The sequence below is a fragment of the Branchiostoma belcheri genome, unplaced genomic scaffold (assembly GCF_001625305.1).
Source record: "Branchiostoma belcheri isolate BF01 breed outbred unplaced genomic scaffold, Haploidv18h27 scaffold62, whole genome shotgun sequence".
Taxonomy (NCBI): Eukaryota; Metazoa; Chordata; class Leptocardii; order Amphioxiformes; family Branchiostomatidae; genus Branchiostoma; species Branchiostoma belcheri.
The window spans coordinates 708,298-731,133 of NW_017804265.1; the positions used below are offsets into that span (position 1 = coordinate 708,298).

Here is a 22,836-nt window from a genome sequence, read left to right on the forward strand (position 1 = left end):
GGAAACAAGTTCTACGGGCCGGGGGGTGTCGGGAAGGTCTGGCGGACGTTACCCCGAGGCAGGTTAGATCACTAACCTCGAGTGTTTCAAATTAGCGATTCTTTTAAGGACACGGCCCGTTCATTATAGTGATTTAGTTGACACAGGGAGCTTCAAGTGAATCAAGACATTAAGATAGCAGTAATGGTACAAGTACATGATTGCATGGCTGTTAACGTTAACGTTGGCAAACGTTACATTTAAATAAATCACACCCGTTGTATACTGTTTCTTGACAAACAGGTGCACAAAATATGTCCTTATTTATGGGATTATGATCTTCTATACGTTGATCGATTGAGGAAGAGTGATACACATGACTTTGGTTAACACTTATACCTGTATTTGTTTACTTAAATTAGTCTCCTGTAAATGCAAAAGTTCGCTGCTTCTAGTGAAATTTCTGCTGTTGTTGCTAGCTACCCATATACTTTTTGTGTGCATTCTTTTGCACCTCAGTGAAGATTTCACCTTTTTTGCATAGGGACTTCCCGATGCGAGGAATACAGGTCTACGACGGTCCCACACGGGTGGTGAACTGTACCTTCAAGAAGTACGCCCGTACCGAGGCCCGGAAGTCCAGCGCCATCGGGTTCCTCCTGGACAACACGTGGCAGGGCTCGCCCAAGAACAACCTCACCAGGGTCAAGTTCGAGAATGTGGGTACGATACGTCATCGAAGAGAAGCACGTCGTCAGAGCGAACTGTCCCTGCGCGAAAATTTTTTTTATAGTTTTTGTTGGATGTTTGGTCAACGTTGCATCAGAATTTTGCAATTGCCTGTTGTAAATGACTCAACGCTTGAAAACTATAGAAGGAATGTCATCCTTAAATACGTGAATACGACCTTAACGTAAAAAATTCTGTCATGCTATGAATATACATTACGGGTGGCGCAGGTGCAGTATGTTCTCCTGTCGTGCTCAGAAAAGGGACAGCGTAGTTACTTCCGGGACGGAAGTTTTGTTTTGGGCACCACTGATTTAGGAGGAATTTGTATGTATTTCATCCTCATCAGCAAGGATTGGAAGTAAGGGGGGCGGAGATTTGGTTTCAGTTGATAGACAGGGCTGTTTTCATTATACAGTCGTATGAGTGATAATGCATTATATGATGTATTTGATTTACGCAAACTAAATCTGATTGTAGGAAGTTTAAAATCTCTGATTCCTTGTTTCAGACTGCGTCAAGGGTCTATTACGGGAATCCCGGCCCCTGGTTCGGTTCGAACGAGAAAGATGGAGACAAGACGTCGTTTTTCCATGACCTTGACGGGACGATCACGGGGTACCCGGATGTTTACGTCACCAGGATCGATAACTGGCTCGCAAGGAATCCTGGGTGCGTGGAAAAGCCTGACTGGAAGGGGGTGATCTGTAGCGGGAAATACGCACAGGTATGTAAGGTCCTACTCTCTCAGGTAGACGGAAAAGTAGGAATGAAACAGGATAACCTGGAATAGAGTTAAGACCAAACTTAAAAGTAAATACTTCGATGAAGGCTAGGCATTCATGTAATAAGATTCGCAAAAAAAATGCTAGTACTCAAACAACTGGATATGATTATGAAAACGGTCACACATTCAATGTAGCATCCACTACCTTTCGTCAGTGACACTGGTGAGATCTCAAGATCAACAGGTTTATTGATCTGTTACGTTGATCTGTTGATCTCGAGATCTCACCAATATCTCTTTTCAACTGCTATTTTTTCAGCTGTACGTACAAGTCAGAAACCCCCACACGAACACCATGTGGGTACGGAGGGACGAGTATCCTGACCACCCCCTCAAACTTCACGGTGCGCTCGTCGACGCCCACTACCAACAGTACCAGCCCGCGGTGATGCTGGAGAAGGGTTATACCATTCACTGGGACGGGATGGCGCCGGCAGAGATCACCATCCACCCCATCAACTTCGACAGGTTTCCAACATTTTTAACATCGACACTGATTTAACATCGTAACAAAGTCAAAGACGAATATGCAATCTAACCTTTTAACAAATATGGTCCAAAATGGCCACCTTAGGAGGCTAAAGGGTTTAAGAGTATGATAAGGAAAGTCATAAAATATGATGAAGGTAGTAAGGTACATGCACTGGGTACTTTAATTAGATTGCGGTTCATGCTGTGTGATTTACCATTCAAAACCGTGCCGAGCTATTCATAGACAGATTAGGGTTAGATCAGGCACGGTTCTGGATGGTGTATCTAAGAACATAAGATTTGCCCGGGCACGGTTCTGGATACGCGTGGACAGCTAGGACCGTGCCTAGACAAAGTACAGTTCAGACGTATGGACTATCCGTAATCGTACCTGAGCATGATTCTGGACAAAGCACGGTTCTGAATACAACAATTACTTTCCACCTACCCTGCAGAGATGACTGGATCCGGGTGGGGCTGTGCTACCCTCCTAGAACACAGTTTCAGATCATCTACCAGCTCTGGCAGCGGAGTCCCAAGAAGTTCTACGGAGACGAGGAGGTGTACCCAGCTTACTCCGTGGAAGACATCGAGAACAGCGTGGGGAACACCTACTTCTTCGACGAAAGTACTGGGTAAGTGTGGGGTGTGCTGGTTGGACAAGACCAGTGTTGCAACGCGTGGCCATATTCGTCATAGTTAGTGTACGATGTTGATATCACATCGCATTTTAGAGCAGACTGTGTCATAACCAATCTGTGACTGGTGACTACAGCCTTGATGGCAAGAAGATAAAGGAAATGAAGGGGTAAATGGTGTAACCGCAGACTGACAGGTCCGCGCAGACCGTGAGAAAATGACAGTGGAATATGCACAAAATCAGCGAGAAATTCCCCATAATGAACAAAACAAGAAATTCACAACTCTAATACTCTAGATACTTCGATGAACTTGAACATGACGTTTTCGTCCACAGACTTCTGTTCCTGAAAGTGAGCGCCCGTTACCATAGAGACGGTGACAGCTACTGCTCGTCTATGGGCTGTGAGCGGATTATCGTACACGCCTTTGTCATGAGTGACGAGGTGGCGAACTGCACCATAGAAGCCTACCCCAAATATCAGGCCCCGCCCACCGAGACCGTTCCCATGGCAACCTACGTGGCCGAGCAAGAGTCGTGCTCTGCGTGTGGATCTCAGGTTAGTATTGAAGATACGTCTGTTTGTCTGTCTGTCTATCTGTCTGTATCTACTTATTAAAACCCTTGTCCTGCTGCCATTTTTACACGATATTTTCAAATAAAGTGATGTCTTAACCAGGCCATAGACCCTTTTTTTTTTGTCCTGCGGTGTCGTCGGTGTGGTGTGATGAACGAGAAATACCCCCAAATCATACATATACAGCGTGCTATGTGCAACCCTATATATATATATATATATATATATATAGAGAGAGAGAGAGAGAGAGAGAGAGAGAGAGAGAGAGAGAAAGAAAGAGAGAAAGACAGAGAGAGAGAAAGAGAGAGAGAGAAAGACAAGTTAATGGATAAATGATACAAATGAAAAAAAGGCCTTTATTATTGTACATAAATGCTCACTGGGTTAAGTACAAAGGATTGGAATAGCCAAAATACATAAAGATGAATGGACAAATCTAGCAGACTTTTCTTTCATGACGCTGTACACGCATCCTTTGCTTCATACTGTTAAAATTCTATTTTTTTCTGTCCAGGTACCGATAGTATTCGATGATCGACAACAATATGCGAACATAACTATAGTATCCAGCGGATTCTACGAGATGAAAAAAGGACTACAGACATATGTTGAGGTGAGCCGAATATTGCAGGACATACATGTATGCATGACCAGCCGAAAGTCCTCAAATTGTTATCGTATGGCGATCGCAAGACGTAGTTTACTCGGCGAAAATATTGGTTAGACTTTGTAGGTGTAGACGAAATATTCTTCTACTTTATTTACCTAACTCAATGCCTAAACTTTATCCTTTGTTAGACAAAGTATAGCAATATGCAATATATCTTCTACTTTAGTTACCTAACTCATCAGTGAATTTATCCCATGTTGGACATGTATATAAATAAAAGGTCACTGTGTGTGTGTTTTTTTTCAGGTTAACGGTGTGAAGATATTGGGCCGCCGCGGGTACCTGGTGGTAGCGGTGGACGTACGGTCCGGGAACATCACCCATCAGCGCATATTCGACACCTTTGCTCAGGCACGGAAGGACGAAGCGATGGCCAAGTTTATACGGAAAGAAATTCCCTTAGAGTGAGTCCCCTTAGTTTACTGCCACAGTGCTTTTATTTACAGCTACTATTATTAATTCAGTAAACAGTTCACTAAAATTTTGGCGTATTAACTGTCAAGCATTCTAATATTCTGGAAAATGTTGTTGTTGTATTACAGATCTATTATATTAGTGTCCGTAAAGGATGAGTCCAGCCGACGAGCCAACCAGTGTTTACAAGCACTCAGGGAGATAGGGGCCGTACAGCCAGTCAAAACTGGATTCAGAGGTAATCCTAATTAATAGGTTGTGTATTAATTTTTATGGAAGTGTTTTTTCTCATAAATAATTATGATATATTCGTAAAGATGACCGTCATGGTCTTGTCCGGTAAGGCGTTCATTTAGTCGTTCACTTGTCATTACCAAATATGGTGATTTTGTACTTTTCCAGAAAGCTGCATTAAAACACTTTGTATCCTCCCGGAAACCTACATCATTTAAATCACCAAATATGGTCATTTTTTTCGTATCCCAGGAAGCTTCGCTATGATTGGCTACAACGGCTTGACCCAGCCGTCCTGGATCCAGCAAATCAACCTTCCGCCGAAGAAGGGACCAGCAGAGATTCGAACCAGCATCCCTCTCCTGAAGTAGAATCTCATCGATAGCTGAAGAAAAACCAAACACAGATGTGACAATTACCCTACATGCTTTTAATTTTAACTCAGATAACAGAAGATCGATAATTTTCTAAATATTGAATATTTGATTTAGCACTCAGCAATGCACGTAGACTCCTGTGGAAGTTCAAGAATATAGTAGATTGTATACAGTAGTATCTACACCAAGAGCATTTTGTCTTTACATGAAACTCTAATATATGTAGGTGCACGGTTATATGTTGACAGATAGACAATCGCCAAATTCACTTTTTGCTTGGTTGCGTAAAGCACCTTATGAATACTTAAATTGACCAATGGAATTGAGGATTACATTTCAGGTTTACAGAAGGAATTCCTAATTGTATTCTAGCTTAAACTGCAATATTGTGTTAAGGTTTTTATTGTCAGTCTATAATTTAAATTAATGTATGATACAATTTGATATAGCAAAGGGATATCATAGGAATCAATGTAAGCTTGTGCATACTGCGAGCAATTTGTAAATATTATCATAAGCGTCTGCTTGGGCTAGTCTAAACATTACGTTACGAAGTATACTTATAAATGACTTGCTTTTATTTCAGCACATTCCTTTTTCCTTTTATTTCTTAGTAGAAGAAAAAAATTTATAATATTTTAATGCAATAGTTGACATATATGGTTTGGAAATTATTTAAGGTGTTTAATTAATACGGATCTTTTTCTTGAAATTGGTAAATTTAAGAAGTTATGTTCACAAAATCTTGGTCAACGACGTCCTTTTTGTGATTGCTAAAATTACATTGCATGTTGCTGATGGCAAAAATTTCTCGTCCAGTCACGTGTTCAGGGTGACCTTTTAGGGTGACCTTTGACACCCAGGTCACCCTTCAGAGCTGAGGAAGATGGCGGATTGTGTTGTGAGTAGTTTTAGTTTTCCCCCCTTTATTTCTAATATGAGAAGTAGGAATATGTAATATTGCACAAGAACATATTATGCTTAACTTGTCATGTTTTAAACTTTCCTGGCGTAATTGCTTGTTCATACTTTCTAGATCACAGGAAGATACCAAATTACTAAGTACTAGGACTTAGAACATAGAACTGTTGTTTTTAATTTAGGCTCATTCGTCAATTTCGTAACATATGATTGTACATTTATGAGATATCAAATATGATGTTGTAAATAAATAGGTACGAGGAATTTTGTTGTTGTTTGTTTGTTCTTTGGGTACTACATGTAGTAGCTTGCTAGTACTCAGAGATGACCAGGCTCTGGTGTTTCAAAAAGCACATTATGTCGCAGTTAACATAGACTCGGTTGAGGGATGTTCTTCAAAACGTTTTTATTCCTCGTTGTTTACAGTCAGTTTAACATACAGGCATCCGCATTACTTATGAATAATGAATCTGAGTCAATCCTTCTACTACCCCTCCCCCATTGGCAAAAATGGCCTGTTCCACCTTATAGCGCTACTAGGTGTCGCTGCTCACTGTCGCATGATGCGGTCCCAAACGTTACTACTAAAACTCATGTGATCATGGTTCATGGAAACCTGTGCATCAACATGGTAAAAATATTTCTATTGTTTACTTCTTGGGTCAATTTGAGTATATTTCAACACTCTTGTTCCCGTTTAGATGGGTGACGTTAACCTTACGCACTACGTCACCCGGTCTCACGTTTTCTGTGTGTTCCTTTACCGCCTTTTCTTCAAGTTCAAGCTCAAGAGCTTTCACAACGTCATAGACTTGCCTCTGCCACTTAAAACTTTCTTGTGTATTACGCTCTTGGAGCGCCCGTCGTTTAGGTTTGACTAGCTTGACCAATCCGTCGGCCCAACTACCATACATGTCCTGACACCATGAAACAACATCTGCAGATGTGATGGTACTTTTTGCAGAGGTGTGCTGGACACAGGGCATGCCCTTCTTAAAATGGCCGCCAACATTTCCCGTCAGCCTCCTCTTGCAGGTGAAGCAGTAGCTAGTTTTGCACACGACACACCGGATGTGGTTGTCAGTGTTTCGCTTCCGGTTCATCCGATGGCATGCTGGGCAGGCTGCGCACTCTGCGTTGTCGAAGGCGGACAAATCGGCTTCAAGGATCCCTTGGATTGCACTTACAATCTGTAACATATTAGGAGTTACACTATATTTACATTTTGTACGTCTTTGCAGTCCAGTCTTGCAAGATAAGAAGAAAATAAGAAATTAGATGATGTTGGGATAGTCTGTTTCGGTATAAAGGTTGATAGGTACATATGTAATACCGTAGGAATAAAGTCGTTTGCCACCTGTTCTACCCATAATTCCTCCGTCTCCCAGCATGCAATGGTCTACCCATAATTACCCGCGTCTCCCAGCATGCATTGGTATCACTGAAAGGTGAGTAGACTTACCGGTGGCGGCTGGTTGGCTGCACGGTCGCGCCGACGTCTACAGATGCATGACGCAGCCCCGCAGTCGTAGCAGAAGCTGTGCCTGCACCTGACGCAAACCATGTGGTTGCACCTGTGAAAGCAAAGGAAAAATAATCTTATCTTGTATGTCAAAACTACCTAGCACTATTGTAACACTACATTTTGCACGTAGTGACACAACAATTCCAGTTTAAATGCAGTGTTCACTGTGATACTGACCTTCCTTTCCGATGTCCTTGTCACTCGAAGAGCCACAAAGCAGTTCGAGCAGTTTTAAAAATACTGCCAGGTGACGCTTTTAGTACATCCTCTAAGCTTCCTTTTCCATAAAGGCACACGGGGTTTCCATCTACTATGTGTAAAATTATCATTTTGTTCCGCACTATCGCATGGTGTATCGCTACATCTACAAATACGGTTTTAGAATGATACGAAGTCATATTTTTTTTTGCACAAGAGGCCATGGAAACAAACATTTGCTGACCCAACACAAATGCAAAATGTTTGTACATGTGGTATAAAATGTAGTGTTGTGAATCTTACCCGGTTGTCCTGTATATTGCAATATGGCATTTCGGACAGGGTGTGGTGCTGTCCATGATGAGTTTGTTGGAGAGAGCGTCGTACTTCTTTCTTCCCTTCACTCTCTCTTCCCATCCCTCCATCCCAGTCTGACCAGAAATCGTGATCCTGCCACTTGTTCGGTAGTTCTTCCACACTCGGTGAGAACACTCCCCTAACTGTAAGCCGCAAGTGTATACATGTATTTCTTTTCAAACTCATGTCCGAATGACATGATGCAGTGCACGCATCACGAGTACAAATAATGTCTAGTTTCTATATAGGTGCATTACTGATGGGCTTGGATTCTTGTTGGAGGCAGTATACGCAGCTATTAAACATTTTTATTGATCGATAGTCCCGTTAGCAAGTGGCCATTAGTAACTGCTTTTTTGGCGTAACAGTCCCATGCTTTTAACATTTTGTGCGTTTTAGTAGGCATACGTTTTTGTTAGGTTTTCTAAATGGTAAAAGCTTCATATTCATAGTAATAGTGAGTAAGTTTATTAAGTGGCAGAATCATTACAAATACTTTGCAATTTGAAGGCAGATACATGTTTGTAATATTGTTCGCAATATCATGCTTATGAACCCCATACATACCCTTCCATGCCACCAGTCCCGGCACCTGGTGCAGAACGGATGCCCGCATTTCTCACAGTCCGCCCGCCGCCGTCCGCCAGGGTACGCCTCCGAACTCACGCGAGAAATCCCGTGACACTTCGGGCACCAGTCGACCTCTCGTTCCTCTTCCAAAACTCGACGTTCCCTCTCTTGTTCCTGGTGTACAAAGAATTAGAATAAGATATTAGAATTGGAACACCGTGACCTGTATGCGATATTTTGTTCATTTCTATCCTGTGAGATGACCAGTACTTTATTGGGGAAATTTTCGGAGACGTACATAGTTACATAGTTAAGGCACTGTTACAAGTTGTACATTTGCATTTTTATCTATTTTGAAGTGGCCAAAGCAATTTGAAGTTAGTAATGTTGCTTTTGCATGACAATAGCGAAATGCAAAGATCATGGAACCTACATCAAATAACTGCAAATGATAGATGTGAATTTTATATAAGCTGCGACGACTTTAGATTTTAGCCTTTAGATTACCTCTGCCTTCTTCTGCTGTCTGATGAAGGTTCTTTGGTCAAGCACAGCCCAAAGAACGTCAGCGGGAATAGTGACGTCACATCCGCTTCCTGCGCACCTAAAATCAAAACCAAATTCTTGTACTCGCAGCAACAAACTTTCACAAGCTTCTTCTTGATCAAATGAGGAAATATTTTCTTGTGAATCGTAAAACCTTTTGTAGACAATATGAGCGATTGAAATGTCGTCTGAGTCAGCAAGCGGTAGGCAAAAAGCGGGATGATTTGCTTACCAATAATTTGCATGCGCCTATCAATAATTTGCATGCGAGTACCAACAATTTACATATGCCTAGGAATAATTTGCATGTGCCTACCAATAATTTGCATACGCCTACCAATAATTTCAATGTGCCTGCCAATAATTTACATATGCCTAACACTAATTTCCGTGTGCCTACCAATAATTTGCATATGCCTAGGAATAATTTGTATTTGCCTACCGGGAACTTGTGTAAACAAAAAAACAATATCTCATATAGTGTAAAAGAACTTTTGTTAGCACCAAGTTGCACTACTTACTTGATTATCCACGTCCCTTCTTCCATGACGTAATGACAATGATTCCGGAGACAGCTCTCACAGAACACGTCACCACACTCCTCTATCACGTGACTTGATCTTGGCGAGTCTACAAGACAGATGCCGCATATCTCTACCTAAAGAAAATATAAAGAAAGAGAAAAAATACTGTAAAATCAATGCTTTGATATTCGTTTCGTTACGATGCAAATAATATCCTTTTTATCCATGAGCAAACATACATTGATTTCAAAAGGATGCTTACTGTTACCATTTAACGTCACCAATCCACACGAAAAGATTATATTATTAAGCACACACAGCGAGCGCCTGCGTCTTTAAACTTGTGACACACCATAAACCTTAAGCTTCAACCAGTAAAAAAAATTGTTACAAAACATAATGGTAAACGAAGTGTGGCACAGATGCACAAATATCCAATGACTAAACATGCCCTTATACATCTCACAAACCGGCATTATGATCAGCAATAAATAGAGTATGGCTTGAAGAAAGATGGAAACAGCTTACATCTGTCTCATCCACCTCTTCTTGTGTAGCGAAACCCCCCTCTTCGATAGTTTCTTCCTCTACGGTAGCGCCCAATAGCGGGGGGTACTTCCCGACTTTTAGCGATGCTTCCACGAGCGTACGGCTTTCGCTTGTCCCTCCTTCCGCCATAACTACAAGGATTCAGTACTTTCCTGGCACAGAATAAGACAATGAACGAATTTCCGTCTGAAATATCCAGCTACACTCTCCCAAAAGCTGTATAGCTGTATTGAGACTGTACCTTTATATGCTTGTGTGTTTTGGTTGCCGGCGATTGTGCAATACCTGACGTCACAACCGCGAGCGCTGATTGGTTGCTATTCTAGTCCAGGGCCATGACGTCACGTGCAGACGACTGGTTGACAAAAACAGTGGTCGGCACAGTAGAGTAACACATAGACATAGGCAGTATCAGCTCAAATGGTATACCATTTTAACAACATTTCCACCCCACAACCTATACTAGTAGTTAGCAGGTCACACTAGATTTTACATAGCACGAGTTAATGTCAGTATCATCGCCAGAAAGGTTGGGAAACGTTATACTGTGACCCGGAAGTATCCAGTGTTCTGTTTGGCTTTGTTGAGGTCAATGTGTGTGTGTGTGTGTGTGTGTGTGTGTGTGTGTGTGTGTGTGTGTGTGTCGAGCTACCTATGTATAATCCCATGAGTGCCTTCGTTGATATGTAATATTGCTGTACGAATGATCGAACGTACGATATATGGATGCACTAAGTAATCATTAAGTCACACTTGGATCAGACGTTTTTACCTTAGTTCTCTATCTATCACTCTATAACAACGTGTAGATGAACCATCATGGTTTAAACATACATGTGTATAACCTATTATATTCTCTCAAGCTGTGAAGAAATCGTTACATTATTTTCACAGTTTCTTCGACATCGTGTAGAGGGTTATTAACGCCCCTGGAAGTGGTAGAGGCCTATGAACTCTTGAACTCATGACGTAGCCACACGTTCTATACAGGTACATGCCAGTCCCTGGGCCGGTGACCAAAATAACTTCCCTTATACCCACAGACCTGCAGTACTCTTCAAAATGGTTAACCATGATTGTCCCTACTCCTTGCCGCCGATACATAGAAAGCACGCTCATTCGTTTGAGTTGAGCCACCGTGTCAGATACCCGGTGTAGGGCAACAGAACCGATGATCCTTTGCTGGTAAACTACCACCCAGAACTTGCTGCCAGGTTTAGTAGCGTACCACGTGTACAAATCCTGCAGCTCGTCTTTGTTTGCTAAAATGTCTAGTCGATAGTCGGTCCACAGATACCAGAGAGATGACAAGAAGGCTACTGTTAATGCCATCAAAATGGACAGAGGCACGGAGTTTGTAAGAATATAAAACATGGCCAACAGGAAGGCGATCCACGCAAGGCTCTCAGAGGTCAACATCAGCCCAACTGCATGGCGGAAAGCCCCTCTCCCGAGTCTCTGTTCACGTAGTCCAGAGAGAACCATGTCAGTGACTTCTTCTGTCTCCTCTTGCCGGAGTTCTCTTATAACGATGTCGTCCTTTTTCATGGTGCTGGACTGTAGTTTCTCGAAGAAAAGGCTGTGCAAGGGCGAAAATTAACAAACAGTAGAACTACGGCAAGGTTTATGTTATGCTCTTTGCAGTGGTACAAATTTACCCCACCACTTAAGCAGCTGATGTTAAATCTCTTGGCCAATAATTAAATAAATGTAAGGAAACTTACCTTGCTGGTACCGTACGCTGTGTTCCTACGTGTCACACCATGGCCTTGACCTTGGGGAACTATAACCTTCAGCCTTTAGCTTCCGGGCTGGTTCTGTGATTCAACAATGCGGTAACTGCCTGGAATTTTATACGCAGGGTTTTTGAAAGTTAAGTGAAGGTGAACGTCATTGAACATAACTTATTGAAATAAGGACCTCATTTGCAGAATTCATGAGGAAATGCTAGAATGGCTTTCTTTGTTAAGATTAGACTGTCTCTTGGTGAAGAATATGATCAACTGATGCAATTTATGGAAATGAGGATCCTATTTGCATAATCAGGGGGAATAATCTATAATTTGTCACTCATAAACGTTAACATCATTTGGCGAAGGTATGAGATCGTGCACGTGGAGATCTAGTTAATGATTAATCACAACTTATGTGGGAGCGAGGCGGACACAGCACAATGATCTAGTAGTAGTACCACCGGTTTAAAGGTCTGAAGGTCAAATTTCAAAGGTCGCCGCCGGCGTGTCATGTACGCAGCATTGCAATGTAAGTTTCCTATATCGTTTAATTTTTTATGTCAAGATAAATAATATAAGCTGTTTAACGGGTAAGATTTCCAACTGAGGCGGGCCTAAAAATCGTGTGCGAATGTTTTTTTAGTTCAACGGTGGGCGTGGCGTGCTATTAAATGCGCAACAACAGACGATACAAAATTTTCTTGGAAGAAACTACAGTTCAGCACCATGAAAAAGAGTGACATCGTCATAAGAGAACTCCGACAAGAGGAGACAGAAGAAGTCACTGACATGGTTCTCTCTGGAGTACGTGAAAAGAGACTCGGAAAGAGACTGGTTATCCGTAACGCACTTGGGCTGATGTTGACCTCTGAGAGCCTTGCATGGATAGCCTTCCTGTCGGCCATGTTTTACATTCTTACAAACTCCGTGCCTCTGTCCATTTTGATGCCTTTACCAGTAGCATTCTTGTCATCTCTCTGGTATCTATGGACCGAATATCGACAGAATATCTCAAGAAACGCAGAAGAACTCCAGGATTTATACACGTGGTACGCTACTAAACCTGGCAGCAAGTTCTGGGTGGTAGTTTACCAGCAAAGGATCATCGGTTCTGTTGCCCTACACCGGGTATCTGACACGGTGGCTGAACTAAAACGAATGAGCGTGCTTCCTATGTATCGGCGGCAAGGGATGGGGACAATCATGGTTAACCATTTGGAAGAGTATTGCAGGTTTGTTGGTATACGGGAGGTTTTTCTGATTACCGTGGCCAGTTTCGGGTATGGCGTGCACCTTTATCGAACATGTGGCTACGTCATGAGTTCAAGAGTTCGCAGGATCCTGCCTCTCCCAGGGGCTTTCCTTATTGTCTGGAAAATGTCTAAGAAACTGTAGTGCAAAGTTTCGTCAACGTAATTATAACGTAGCGTCATAAAATGTGTACGATTTGTTCACGGCTCTACAACACCAGGTTACGTATTAAAGTTTATGTGGAAACCATGATCACACATCAATCTAAACGTTAACGATGTAATAGATGAGACATAGCTCGGGGTTGCTGTAATAAAAATGCCTACTTCTGATCGGAGCTTGACTCTATATAATCGCGACCCCACATAATGGATATAACGTTAGATTATCGTGGCATAACATTACACATAGCTCGACACGCATGCACAGACACTGACCTCGACAAGCCAAACAGAGAACATGTTAAGGACTACAGGAAGAATAGAACATCTAACAGATATCAAGCTAGATTGTGGATCCCAATAAAGTAAAAAAAAAACACAGTGGACACTTCCAGGTAACTGCATGTTCTTATTTTTCCCAACCCCCCTGCCGGATTGGTTCTGAGACCCTGTCCTTTTTTATGCCTTTGTACTAGTTAGGAAATTCTCCAATGATATCATCTAGTTCCTGATCAATCAGAACATTAAGTGCAATGTTCGAACGAGCGGACACAGCACATAATCTAGTACCACCGGTTTGACACGTGATGTCTGAAGGTCAAATTTCAAAGGTCGCGCCGTCAGCGTGGCACGTACGTAGCAGTGCAGGTGGCAACATTGTAAGTTTCCTCTTTTTATTAAATTTTTTTGGTCAAGATAAATAATATAAGCTGTTTAAGGGGTGAGATTTCCAACTGAGGCGGGCCTAAAATTGTGTGCGAGTGGTTTTTAACACTTAGTGGGTGTTACAGGTTAAGAACTAGCTTTCGCTAAAGAGAAAGCCATGAGGTTCAAAGTACAATGGAAGAGATCTAGAAAGGCCTTAGCCAATTTTATGGACTATTGTATAATTAATTACCTCAAGTTATACGCAGTGCTAATGTTTACTGATTTTTCACTCAACAGAGTAAGGATTTCTTTGCTTGCGGATACAGTCGACGATACAATCAAACGTTTCTTCGGAGGAACTACACAGTCCAGCACCATGAAAAAGAGTGACATCGTTATAAGAGAACTCCGCCCAGAGGAGACAGAATACGTCGCTGACATGGTTCTGACCGGAATGATGGAACAGAGAATCGGGAAAAGACTGGCTATCGGTAACGCACTAGGAATGATGTCGACCTCTGAGAGCCTTGCGTGGATCGCCTTCCTGTCGGCCATGTTTTACATTCTTACAAACTCCGTGCCTCTGTCGATTTTGATGCCTTTACTAGTAGCATTCTTGTTATCTCTCTGGTATCTGTGGACAGACTATAGACAAGATATCACAAGAAACGGAGAAGAGCTCCAGGGTCTATACACGTGGTACTCTACTCAACCTGGCAGCAAGTTCTGGGTGGCGGTTTACCAGCAAAGGATCATCAGTTCCATTGCCCTACACCGGGTATCTGACACGGTGGCTGAACTAAAACGAATGAGTGTGCTTTCTATGTATCGGCGGCAAGGGATGGGGACAATCATGGTTAACCATTTGGAAGCGTATTGCAGGTCTGTTGGTATACGGGAGGTTTTTCTGATCACTAGTTTTGGGTATGGCGTGCACCTGTATCGAAAATTAGGCTACGTCATTAGTTCAAGAGTTCACAGGATCCTGCCACTTCCAGGGGCTTTCTTTATTGTGTGGAAAATGTCTAAGAAACTGTAGTAAAAGGTTTCGTCAACGTAATAAAACGAATAGTCATAAAATGTGCATGATTTTGTCACGACTTTAGAAAACGAGGCTGTTTATGTGAAGAAGTTAACCATGATCACACATCTAAACGTTGTTATAGATCATAACTCAGAGTTGCTGTAATAAAATAACTTAAGATCTCAGCTCGAGTCTGACTCTTTCATACCGCCTTAAAGTAAATACATTACTTTTTATAACGTTATATTCATTGTGACTAGTATCAAGTTGCATGTTACGTTCCACAGAGCTCGATTTACACACACAGGCACACACACACACACCACACACACACAGTACACACACACACACACACACACACACACACACACACACAGTGACACACACACAGCACACACACACACACACATACACACACACTGGCCTCGACAAGCCCTAAAGAGAACACCGTGGACACACTTGTATTAAACAGCGTCACTATAGTGGTTATTAGGTTGAGTTGACCCTAAAGGTCGTGACCCAACTAGAGGTCACCTCGTGGGATGGCTTTGTCCGCCATTATAAGTTGTCCTTGAATGTTGTAATAAACGTCTGCTCCGCTTCTCGTACTCGTTGTCCCCCTGAGTCGTCGATTGCGTGTTATATGAATGACGCAGCCTTTCATAACATTTCGCAACATCTGTAGTAATTTCAATGAAAACCGCTAGATGGCGCCGTTACTGCAGTAGCGAGAAACCAAGATGGCTGCGCCCATGTGTTCCACGGGGTGGAGACGATATTTGTTGTGGCTGGCTCACGACCATCTGGAATTTAGAATACCGGTAGGTGTTAGTTCAAGTCAATTATAAACTTAAACTGATCTTAGATATGTGGGCTGATACGATGTTCACTGTAAGCTATAGCCAAGGGAAGAGACTATGGTGTTGCAAAGGGGGAGGGGGGCAGTAACCCAAAATTTATTTCTTAAAAACCAAGATTTGCCCTCCTGGAAAAAAAGTACTACTCAGAACACACACTTTGACAAAAAAATTCGTAGCTTAAGCTCTAGATTTTTTGGTAAAAGCATTTTGTTTTTGGATATATGGATAGTTGCCAGTTGATGTACTACAAAAGTGCTAAACATTTACTAAAATTGCATATGTAAGACTCAATAGTAAGAGTATGTATTATATTTTTCAGGAGATCCAGTCCATCGCCCTTGCAGTTGGATCACAAATGGAGATCTGTGATTCAGACTATGATCTCAAGGTAACTGCAGTGAACTCATTTAATTTCACTTGGAATTAGTTGGAAAATAAATTTGCAATATTTTGACTCAGTAATTAACGGGTACAAGTTTTGCAGTTAAAGTTGCTATAGTATCTGTATCTGTTGTTCATGTTTTTTAACATTAACCTTATGTATTTCCAGAGCCATCCTTTTGTAGAACTGAGGCTACCTTCTGAAGAAGATGCCAGGAAAATTATTGGGAGATCTTTTCTGTCAAGGTATGAATTTTGTATAATTTTCTTTCAAAAATACATTATTTTAGCCTGTATTAAATGATAAATCAAATTATTAACAAGTTATGCATCCTGGTCTATTTTGTTTTGTTTTCTTTTTGTTTACTTTTGTTTGTTTTGCAGATGTTTACTGGAGTTATGGGGTACAGGACAGACTGCAGAGGAGTTACATCAAGTACTCAGGGACTATCCTACAGAACTGTCTGTAAGTGAAGTGTTGTGTCTTTGTATGGCAAAAAATTGATATTGACCCACTTTATACCCTGTCCTTTATAGTGCTGAATGACATTCTTTGTAAAGTGATGGTGCTCTCTATTGTGTTAACCATCAGCATCATCATCATTGTGTTGACAATCATTGATTTTGAATAACACTCCAAAATGCATGGGAAGGAATAATGATGGGGCCTATCCTTAGTTTTGAAAACTACCTGTATTCACACTAGAAAACAGACTAACCCACTCTCTGATGCTTTGAATATTTACACTAACATTAACAAGGTATACATAGTTCCCATTACAAAATATTGCAAAATCATCTGATGCCTGTCCTTGGTGCTGAAAGACTTTCACACCAATATAATGATATTCTCTCTTAATCATACTACATGTAATAGTAATGCAGTCATTTGGGTACTAATTCTATTATCTTATCTTCTTATCTTATATAATTACTGAGCCAAGGTCCCGCGAGGGACATCATGCTCAGGGACTGGGAGGTGCAGACCCAAGCGCGGCCGGTGGTTCTGGTGGTGCGTACAGAAAAAAAAGACAAGACAAAAAACAATCTACAGAAAAAAAAGACAAGACAAAAAACAATCTAGTGATTCTCTTTCCCCTTAGTAATAATGTTACCCTTTTCCCTCCCCAGGCTCCCTACATGAGACAGGACACATCATTCAGGTACCACGTAGCTGCCTTCGGGAAGACTCTAACCATGAGGAGGAAAAGGGACCTCATTGATGTAAGAAACAATATTCAATCTTCAAGCAACTGTCCAGATGTTAGACTGATCTCATAGCCCCACTGACCTCCATTGAAATGTACATGTAGAAATGAATAGTAAAACTAGAAAGGTAATATTTGCAAAGCAAATGCATAATGTATACCTTCATATGGTTTCTTACTCAAATACATTCACATATATGTTGACAGGAGTCTAAATCCCTCCTACTAATACTATAAAATTGCAACATGATGAAACCCTACACCAGTTACTATGGTGAGAGATGATCTGGTTCAGGTCATCGACCAAGTCAGGTCAGTGTTTGGAACGGGAGAAGAAACGGCAAAAACAAAATGTTTTCCCTTGGTAAACTAAACATAATCATAAAGATGAAAATAGACTGGACAGACAGCCACTCTCATTGGTCTGTTTTTTTTACCCTAGGCGTTAGACTTCCTTCCCTTCCAAGGTCGTGTTGACCTTAAGAATGCAGAACACACCTTCTACATCTTGGAAGACTATGGAGATGACCCAACAAAAACACCCGAGGAACCTTACAGGACGTTCTTTGGCAGATGGGTAAGGTTTACCTTTGTCTTTTATTTACATGTATAAGTTGAGTTTTTAAAAATCCTTTCTTATAACCAAATACACTTATAATCTAGCCTACACAAATTTTTTTTTCCATACTCGCTTTCAGTTTCTCCAACATGACTAGCAAGCAAAACTCATTTCTTCATATATAAGAAAAGTGTTGAAAAATCATTTCATTCAAGACTGAGGTAATGTTTTTCTGGATTGTCTGTCATTCTGTTTGTATGTTTTTCTGTCTGCCTGTGTATCTGTCTGTCTATTTGTGTGTGCAAGTATATAATACTATGTGCCTGTGTCTTCACTTATCTGCAGTTTCTATAAAACATGCTGGGTGACATTCATCAACATCTTTAATCCAAAAGTTGACTGTGTAAAAAGTTGACTGTGTAAAATAACTTCTAATCATGTATTTTCCTATTGAATTGGTATCAATGATTTTTTTTCCTTAGATAGGAGATGGCCAGAGGAAACTGATCGACAAATATTCGGTCAGAAAACGACACTTTATCGGAGAGACCAGCATGGACGCTGCGCTGTCCTTTGTCATGGCAAACATGGCCGCCGCAAGGCGCAACTCTGTCGTGTTTGACCCGTTCGTGGGGACAGGTGAGTCTGCATTGTGAGAATTACATGTATCTGTACTTGGTGGCAACAACTGTATCTGTATCTGTATTGCCTGTAGTAACTACACTGCGGCATCTTTTTCATACACTGAATGACCTGTTACACCTAGCCTTTGAACATCTATCTCTAAACAAGCTGTCTAGTGATAATGCACTTAACATGGGTGAAACCATAGATGCCAAGCTGGTTTTGCTAGGGTTGTTTACTTAGAATCTGAAGGTTCTGGGTTCAAATCCCTGAAGGCTGAAATGTTGTGTCCTTGGAAGTTGGAAAGGCCTATTTTTCTCCCTGAAATAACAGAGTGTATTCCTAGCTTTCATCAATCTTTCTACAAATTCCATAAATCTCAAAAGTATAAAAATATGAATTAAAAACTGAATTGTATTTCCCCAGGTAGTCTTCTTGTATCGTCTGCCCATTTTGGCTCCTATGTGATGGGTACAGACATTGACTCTCACATCATACATGGATGGGGTGAGTCTTAATAATTAAAATTATCAAGTCATAGTTTTTGGATGATTTGAATACCTGTCCAGCTATAGATTCTGTTAGTCACTGACCAAAAGTAGTGGATGCTGAATACTGCTTGAAGCATCTGACCATTTTCAAATCTATCCAATTGCTTGAGTAACAATTTCCTTGAATACTTTTTTTGCCTTTTTTGTTGTAAAGTGTTACTTAGAGTTTTCTTGCCTGTAAAGACAACCAAGAATGTTGATATATTTATATATATACCAGGACATCTACTTTTTCTTTCAAATCTATGCAGTTGCTTGAGTGACAATTTCCTTGAATACTTTTTTGCCCTTTTTTGTTGTTAAGTGTTACATTCTTCAAGTTTTCTTACATGTGAAGACAACCAAGAATGTTGGTTATATTTAAGGAAAACATATTGTTTTTGTCCCCACTGTTTCTTCTTCTTCCTCTTCTTCTCCAAACCAAAAGGGTCAAGGACCATCTGACACCATGGTAACTGGTGTTGGGTTACATCATGTTGCAATTTTATAGCAGGAGGGATTTAGACTCCTGTCTGGCCATATATAAATGTGTTTGAGTAAGAATTAACAGAGCAGACCATGTGCAAAGGTAAACATTATGTATTTGCTTTGCAAATGTTACCTTTTGTGTTGTAAAGTGTTACTTTGAGTTTTCTTACCTGTGAAAGAATATTGATTGCTTTTATCACTCTATAAACCAGGACGTTCCACGAGACACAACAAGAAATGGCGTGGGGAGGATGAGAATATCCGAGCTAACCTGCGTCAGTACGGACTGGAACACCTGTATCTGGACGTGCTGATATCAGACGCCGCGCGCAGCGTATGGAGACCATGTCAGCTCTTTGACGCTATTGTCACTGATCGTGAGTCTGTTCATAACTTCTTTGCATAAATTGATGATGAATTATATTTAGATAAAAATAAAATAAATGTTTATCATGATGTATGTATTATGGATTATGGATTCTTCTGGAAGAATAGCAGTCATATGTACATTTGCACAGCGAAAGGAAATATCAAACCATTAATAAATGATAGATTTTCTTACAGAGTGATTGGGTACAGACTGTTCATGGTTGCCATCTTGCAGGTTTGATGGGAACTGCAAGGAACTAAAACTGTTTCCTATTTGCAGCACCATATGGTATCAGAGAATCCAGTCAGAGACTTGGGACTAAAGACAACAACTTTGTCAGAGAAGATGAGTAAGTAAGAATCATCAATGTTACACTATTAATGAAGAAGCAACGTTAACCAAATGATGGAATAATTGAGTCACTACTATTTAGGAATACCAAGATTAACCTTCCAGTAAATACAAGCGATTGCTTTTTTTTTTACATCATGTAAATATAAGTTAATGGAAGACATATACAAGTTAGCAGTAGTCAAACCATCTGTGACTTGTTTTTTGCCTAGCACTCGCTGGCCGCGACATTATCGCAATCACACATATAGAACATTCAACAGATAGACTTGCCCAGCCCTGTGATGTTGTCATGGCTAGAGTTTTTGTTTACAGCCTTCTCTAATTCTTATTTTCTTCTCTCCCTACAGTTGTGAGTTGCACAACCCGACAAAGACAGCGTACACACTGTCTGACCTTCTCACTGACCTGCTGAACTATGCAGCACAACATCTGGTGATCCACGGCAGACTGGTGTACTGGCTACCAGTCTACAGACCTGAGTCAGTCTCCACCTTTTTTTGTTATTTTGCTGCAGTTGTTTTTGAATTGATCTTATGAATTTTACATGTACTGTCAAAGTGCTAGACATACTGTCTGAAATAGAAAAAAATAGCTTTATTTTGATGTACAATGTACCGGTACTTCTACTTTATTCAACCTGAATCCCTAAAATTTTTAGTTTAGACAGGAGTTTGTGCATACAATTAGTCTTACATGGTATGGATTTGTTTTGGGTGGCTGATTGGTCAGTTTGATACATGTATTTCATGTCCAAGTAGTGATTGTTGCATGGAGGGAGGGAGATGATTTTGACAGTTAATTTTCAGGAGGTCAACCCTGAAGATGACATTCACAAAAGCCAGGAAGTCTAAAATCCCTGATTTCTTGTTTTGTTGTAGATTTGTAGGTTTGTAATTTTTAAGATTTATCTTGAAAATTCCTATGTTTTGCTCATTCATGCAGCTACTCAGAGAAGATCCTGCCCAGACACCCGTGCCTGAGACTAGTGTCCAACTGTGAACAGGTTCTCTCTACAGACATTAGCCGCAGACTCATCTGCATGGAGAAGGTTAAAGAGTACCAGGTAAGGCTACATACACATGTACTTGTACTTGAATTCCTCCACCTTAACCTACAAAACATCAACCCACAGGACAGAGGCATTTACTTTTAAGTTGACATACCTTTTGATTATCTACCATTATGATTTGATATCTGAATGATTATTATTACTTCTATGTTACCTTATTTCATTTGATTGTTGATGAGTTAGTTACGATTTCGTCTTGTTCACGATAGGTTTATCTATTTTATAGTTGACCTTTGTTAGTTCATCTTTAATCTTTTGTTATAATTTTAATGTCATGTAGTTTTGTTGGGGTTATCCCCCCAGGAATCTTTAAAAACTGCCAATAGGCGACATGTATATCCTGGTTAAATAAATAAACAAACAAACAAACAAAATGGTGGGCTACCATCAAGTCTCAGCACCAGTGTGCAAGCACGTCTAACACTTGGATGACAGGGAACAACAGACGGTAGACAGGATAGTGAGTGTAGTACTACTAGTACGTAAACATACAGGTACCGAAATTTAGGTTATGAGTTAAGCACAAAATACTCTTATATTGGCCTAACATTAATGTAGAAAGTTATTGTTTTACAGTTTTTTTTCTTTCTTTGAATATCCATGCTGTAGAAGTTGAATTGAAACTTTGAGTTTGACCAGATTGGTATGTTGACTCAGTGGCTGCCATGGTAGCATTTAGGTCTATCACAATGTTTCACAGCTATCATATCTAGGCTATATCCTATTTTTTATTTATCCTGCCTGCTCCATTGAACAACCAAGCTATCAAGTTTCAAAGCATAGCTTCTATTCATATCCTGTACTTTTTTTCTTCACAGGAGTCAGACTCTGCAGAGATCGTTGTAAACCCGTACCGAGAACACAATGCCATCAGGGACAAGTACTTACTGTTAGCAAAGGAGAAGAAGCAGAAACAAAGGACAAGGGAAGACACACACACCAAAACAAAGCCTTCAGAAAAGCCAACAGAGGAAAGTTAGAGATGTTTCAGAATTTTTAGAAAAATGTTTCAGGGGTCCAGAAATTCTTAGATGCTTTTCTAAGAATTTCCAAAACATACATGCAATCTTCCAACAACAGAAACACAGGTACCTGATCATGATATTTACTACATATAATAGGTGATGTTGAGCCCATAATCTTACTTGCAGACTTACTACTCCAACTCGCTGCACTTCTGTCAATGGAAAGTTTGCTGATGGAGATGCTTGTTAAATTGGAGTGAGCCAGACATAAGTTTGTCACCAGCTAAAAAACATGGTCTGAGACATTTCAACCAAGAATTTGTGCATTTTAATGGCCTTTTAATGGCATTTTAATGGCTTCCCAAGATTCTATATATATATATTGCAAATTCTTTGTTGCTTGACAACCAACAAGTCTTTTATTCCTCATGAAAACAGCAATAAATCAGTTGAACAACAGTTGTCGTCCTGTTCTCTTTCTTTCCTTTGGTCACATCTTCCCATATCCCACTGTCGTGACTCATTGACCATAGTTACAACAT

The 22,836-nt window shown here is 40.7% G+C and overlaps 3 protein-coding genes and 1 long non-coding RNA gene across 4 annotated transcripts in view; 3 read left to right on the top strand and 1 right to left on the bottom strand.

Moving 5' to 3' along the window:
• The window catches only part of LOC109483027 (transmembrane protein 2-like), a 30,006-nt gene extending 24,778 nt beyond the window's left edge, over window positions 1–5,228 (top strand). Inside the window, exons 14-21 of the mRNA XM_019785982.1 lie at window positions 524–698; window positions 1,220–1,435; window positions 1,755–1,963; window positions 2,422–2,601; window positions 2,943–3,165; window positions 4,100–4,257; window positions 4,396–4,505; window positions 4,754–5,228. Coding sequence (XP_019641541.1) covers window positions 524–698; window positions 1,220–1,435; window positions 1,755–1,963; window positions 2,422–2,601; window positions 2,943–3,165; window positions 4,100–4,257; window positions 4,396–4,505; window positions 4,754–4,872 — 1,390 coding nt within the window. The 3' untranslated portion in view covers window positions 4,873–5,228. The remainder of the gene's footprint in view (window positions 1–523; window positions 699–1,219; window positions 1,436–1,754; window positions 1,964–2,421; window positions 2,602–2,942; window positions 3,166–4,099; window positions 4,258–4,395; window positions 4,506–4,753) is intronic.
• Window positions 2,948–3,768, top strand: LOC109483128. Its single transcript, XR_002140993.1, has 2 exons — window positions 2,948–3,165; window positions 3,698–3,768. It is a non-coding gene; the product is annotated as an uncharacterized LOC109483128 (long non-coding RNA).
• A 988-nt stretch (window positions 5,229–6,216) lies between the features above and the next one.
• On the bottom strand, window positions 6,217–10,290 carry LOC109483076. Its single transcript, XM_019786041.1, has 7 exons — window positions 10,048–10,290; window positions 9,517–9,653; window positions 8,957–9,053; window positions 8,447–8,623; window positions 7,826–8,022; window positions 7,262–7,373; window positions 6,217–6,989 (listed from the first exon to the last, which is right to left on the bottom strand). The coding sequence occupies exons 1-7, from the start codon at window positions 10,195–10,197 to the stop codon at window positions 6,462–6,464; spliced, it is 1,398 nt and encodes a 465-aa protein (XP_019641600.1). The 5' UTR covers window positions 10,198–10,290; the 3' UTR covers window positions 6,217–6,461.
• A 5,300-nt stretch (window positions 10,291–15,590) lies between these two features.
• Window positions 15,591–22,607, top strand: LOC109483126 (tRNA (guanine(10)-N2)-methyltransferase homolog). The gene is made up of 13 exons (XM_019786122.1): window positions 15,591–15,706; window positions 16,065–16,133; window positions 16,296–16,372; window positions 16,511–16,592; window positions 17,258–17,350; window positions 17,777–17,911; window positions 18,376–18,532; window positions 18,944–19,024; window positions 19,749–19,913; window positions 20,186–20,255; window positions 20,608–20,739; window positions 21,203–21,323; window positions 22,148–22,607. Exons 1-13 carry the CDS (start codon window positions 15,626–15,628, stop codon window positions 22,307–22,309), a joined length of 1,425 nt encoding a protein of 474 aa, XP_019641681.1. The 5' UTR covers window positions 15,591–15,625; the 3' UTR covers window positions 22,310–22,607.
• The last annotated feature ends 229 nt before the right edge of the window (window positions 22,608–22,836 follow it).

What these genes read in the sequence shown, in the direction of transcription:
- LOC109483076 (XM_019786041.1), bottom strand. Translation starts at nt 10,197, where the DNA reads ATGGCGGAAGGAGGGACAAGCGAAAGCCGTACGCTCGTGGAAGCATCG. An exon ending in GACAGCAGAAGAAGGCAGAG is followed by an intron (nt 8,624 to 8,956) that starts GTAATCTAAAGG and finishes TTTGTACACCAG; the next exon opens with GAACAAGAGAGGGAACGTCG. An exon ending in GCAATATACAGGACAACCGG is followed by an intron (nt 7,374 to 7,825) that starts GTAAGATTCACA and finishes TTGCTTTCACAG; the next exon opens with GTGCAACCACATGGTTTGCG.
- LOC109483126 (XM_019786122.1), top strand. Translation starts at nt 15,626, where the DNA reads ATGGCTGCGCCCATGTGTTCCACGGGGTGGAGACGATATTTGTTGTGG. An exon ending in ATCTGGAATTTAGAATACCG is followed by an intron (nt 15,707 to 16,064) that starts GTAGGTGTTAGT and finishes TATATTTTTCAG; the next exon opens with GAGATCCAGTCCATCGCCCT. An exon ending in AGAAGGTTAAAGAGTACCAG is followed by an intron (nt 21,324 to 22,147) that starts GTAAGGCTACAT and finishes TTTTCTTCACAG; the next exon opens with GAGTCAGACTCTGCAGAGAT.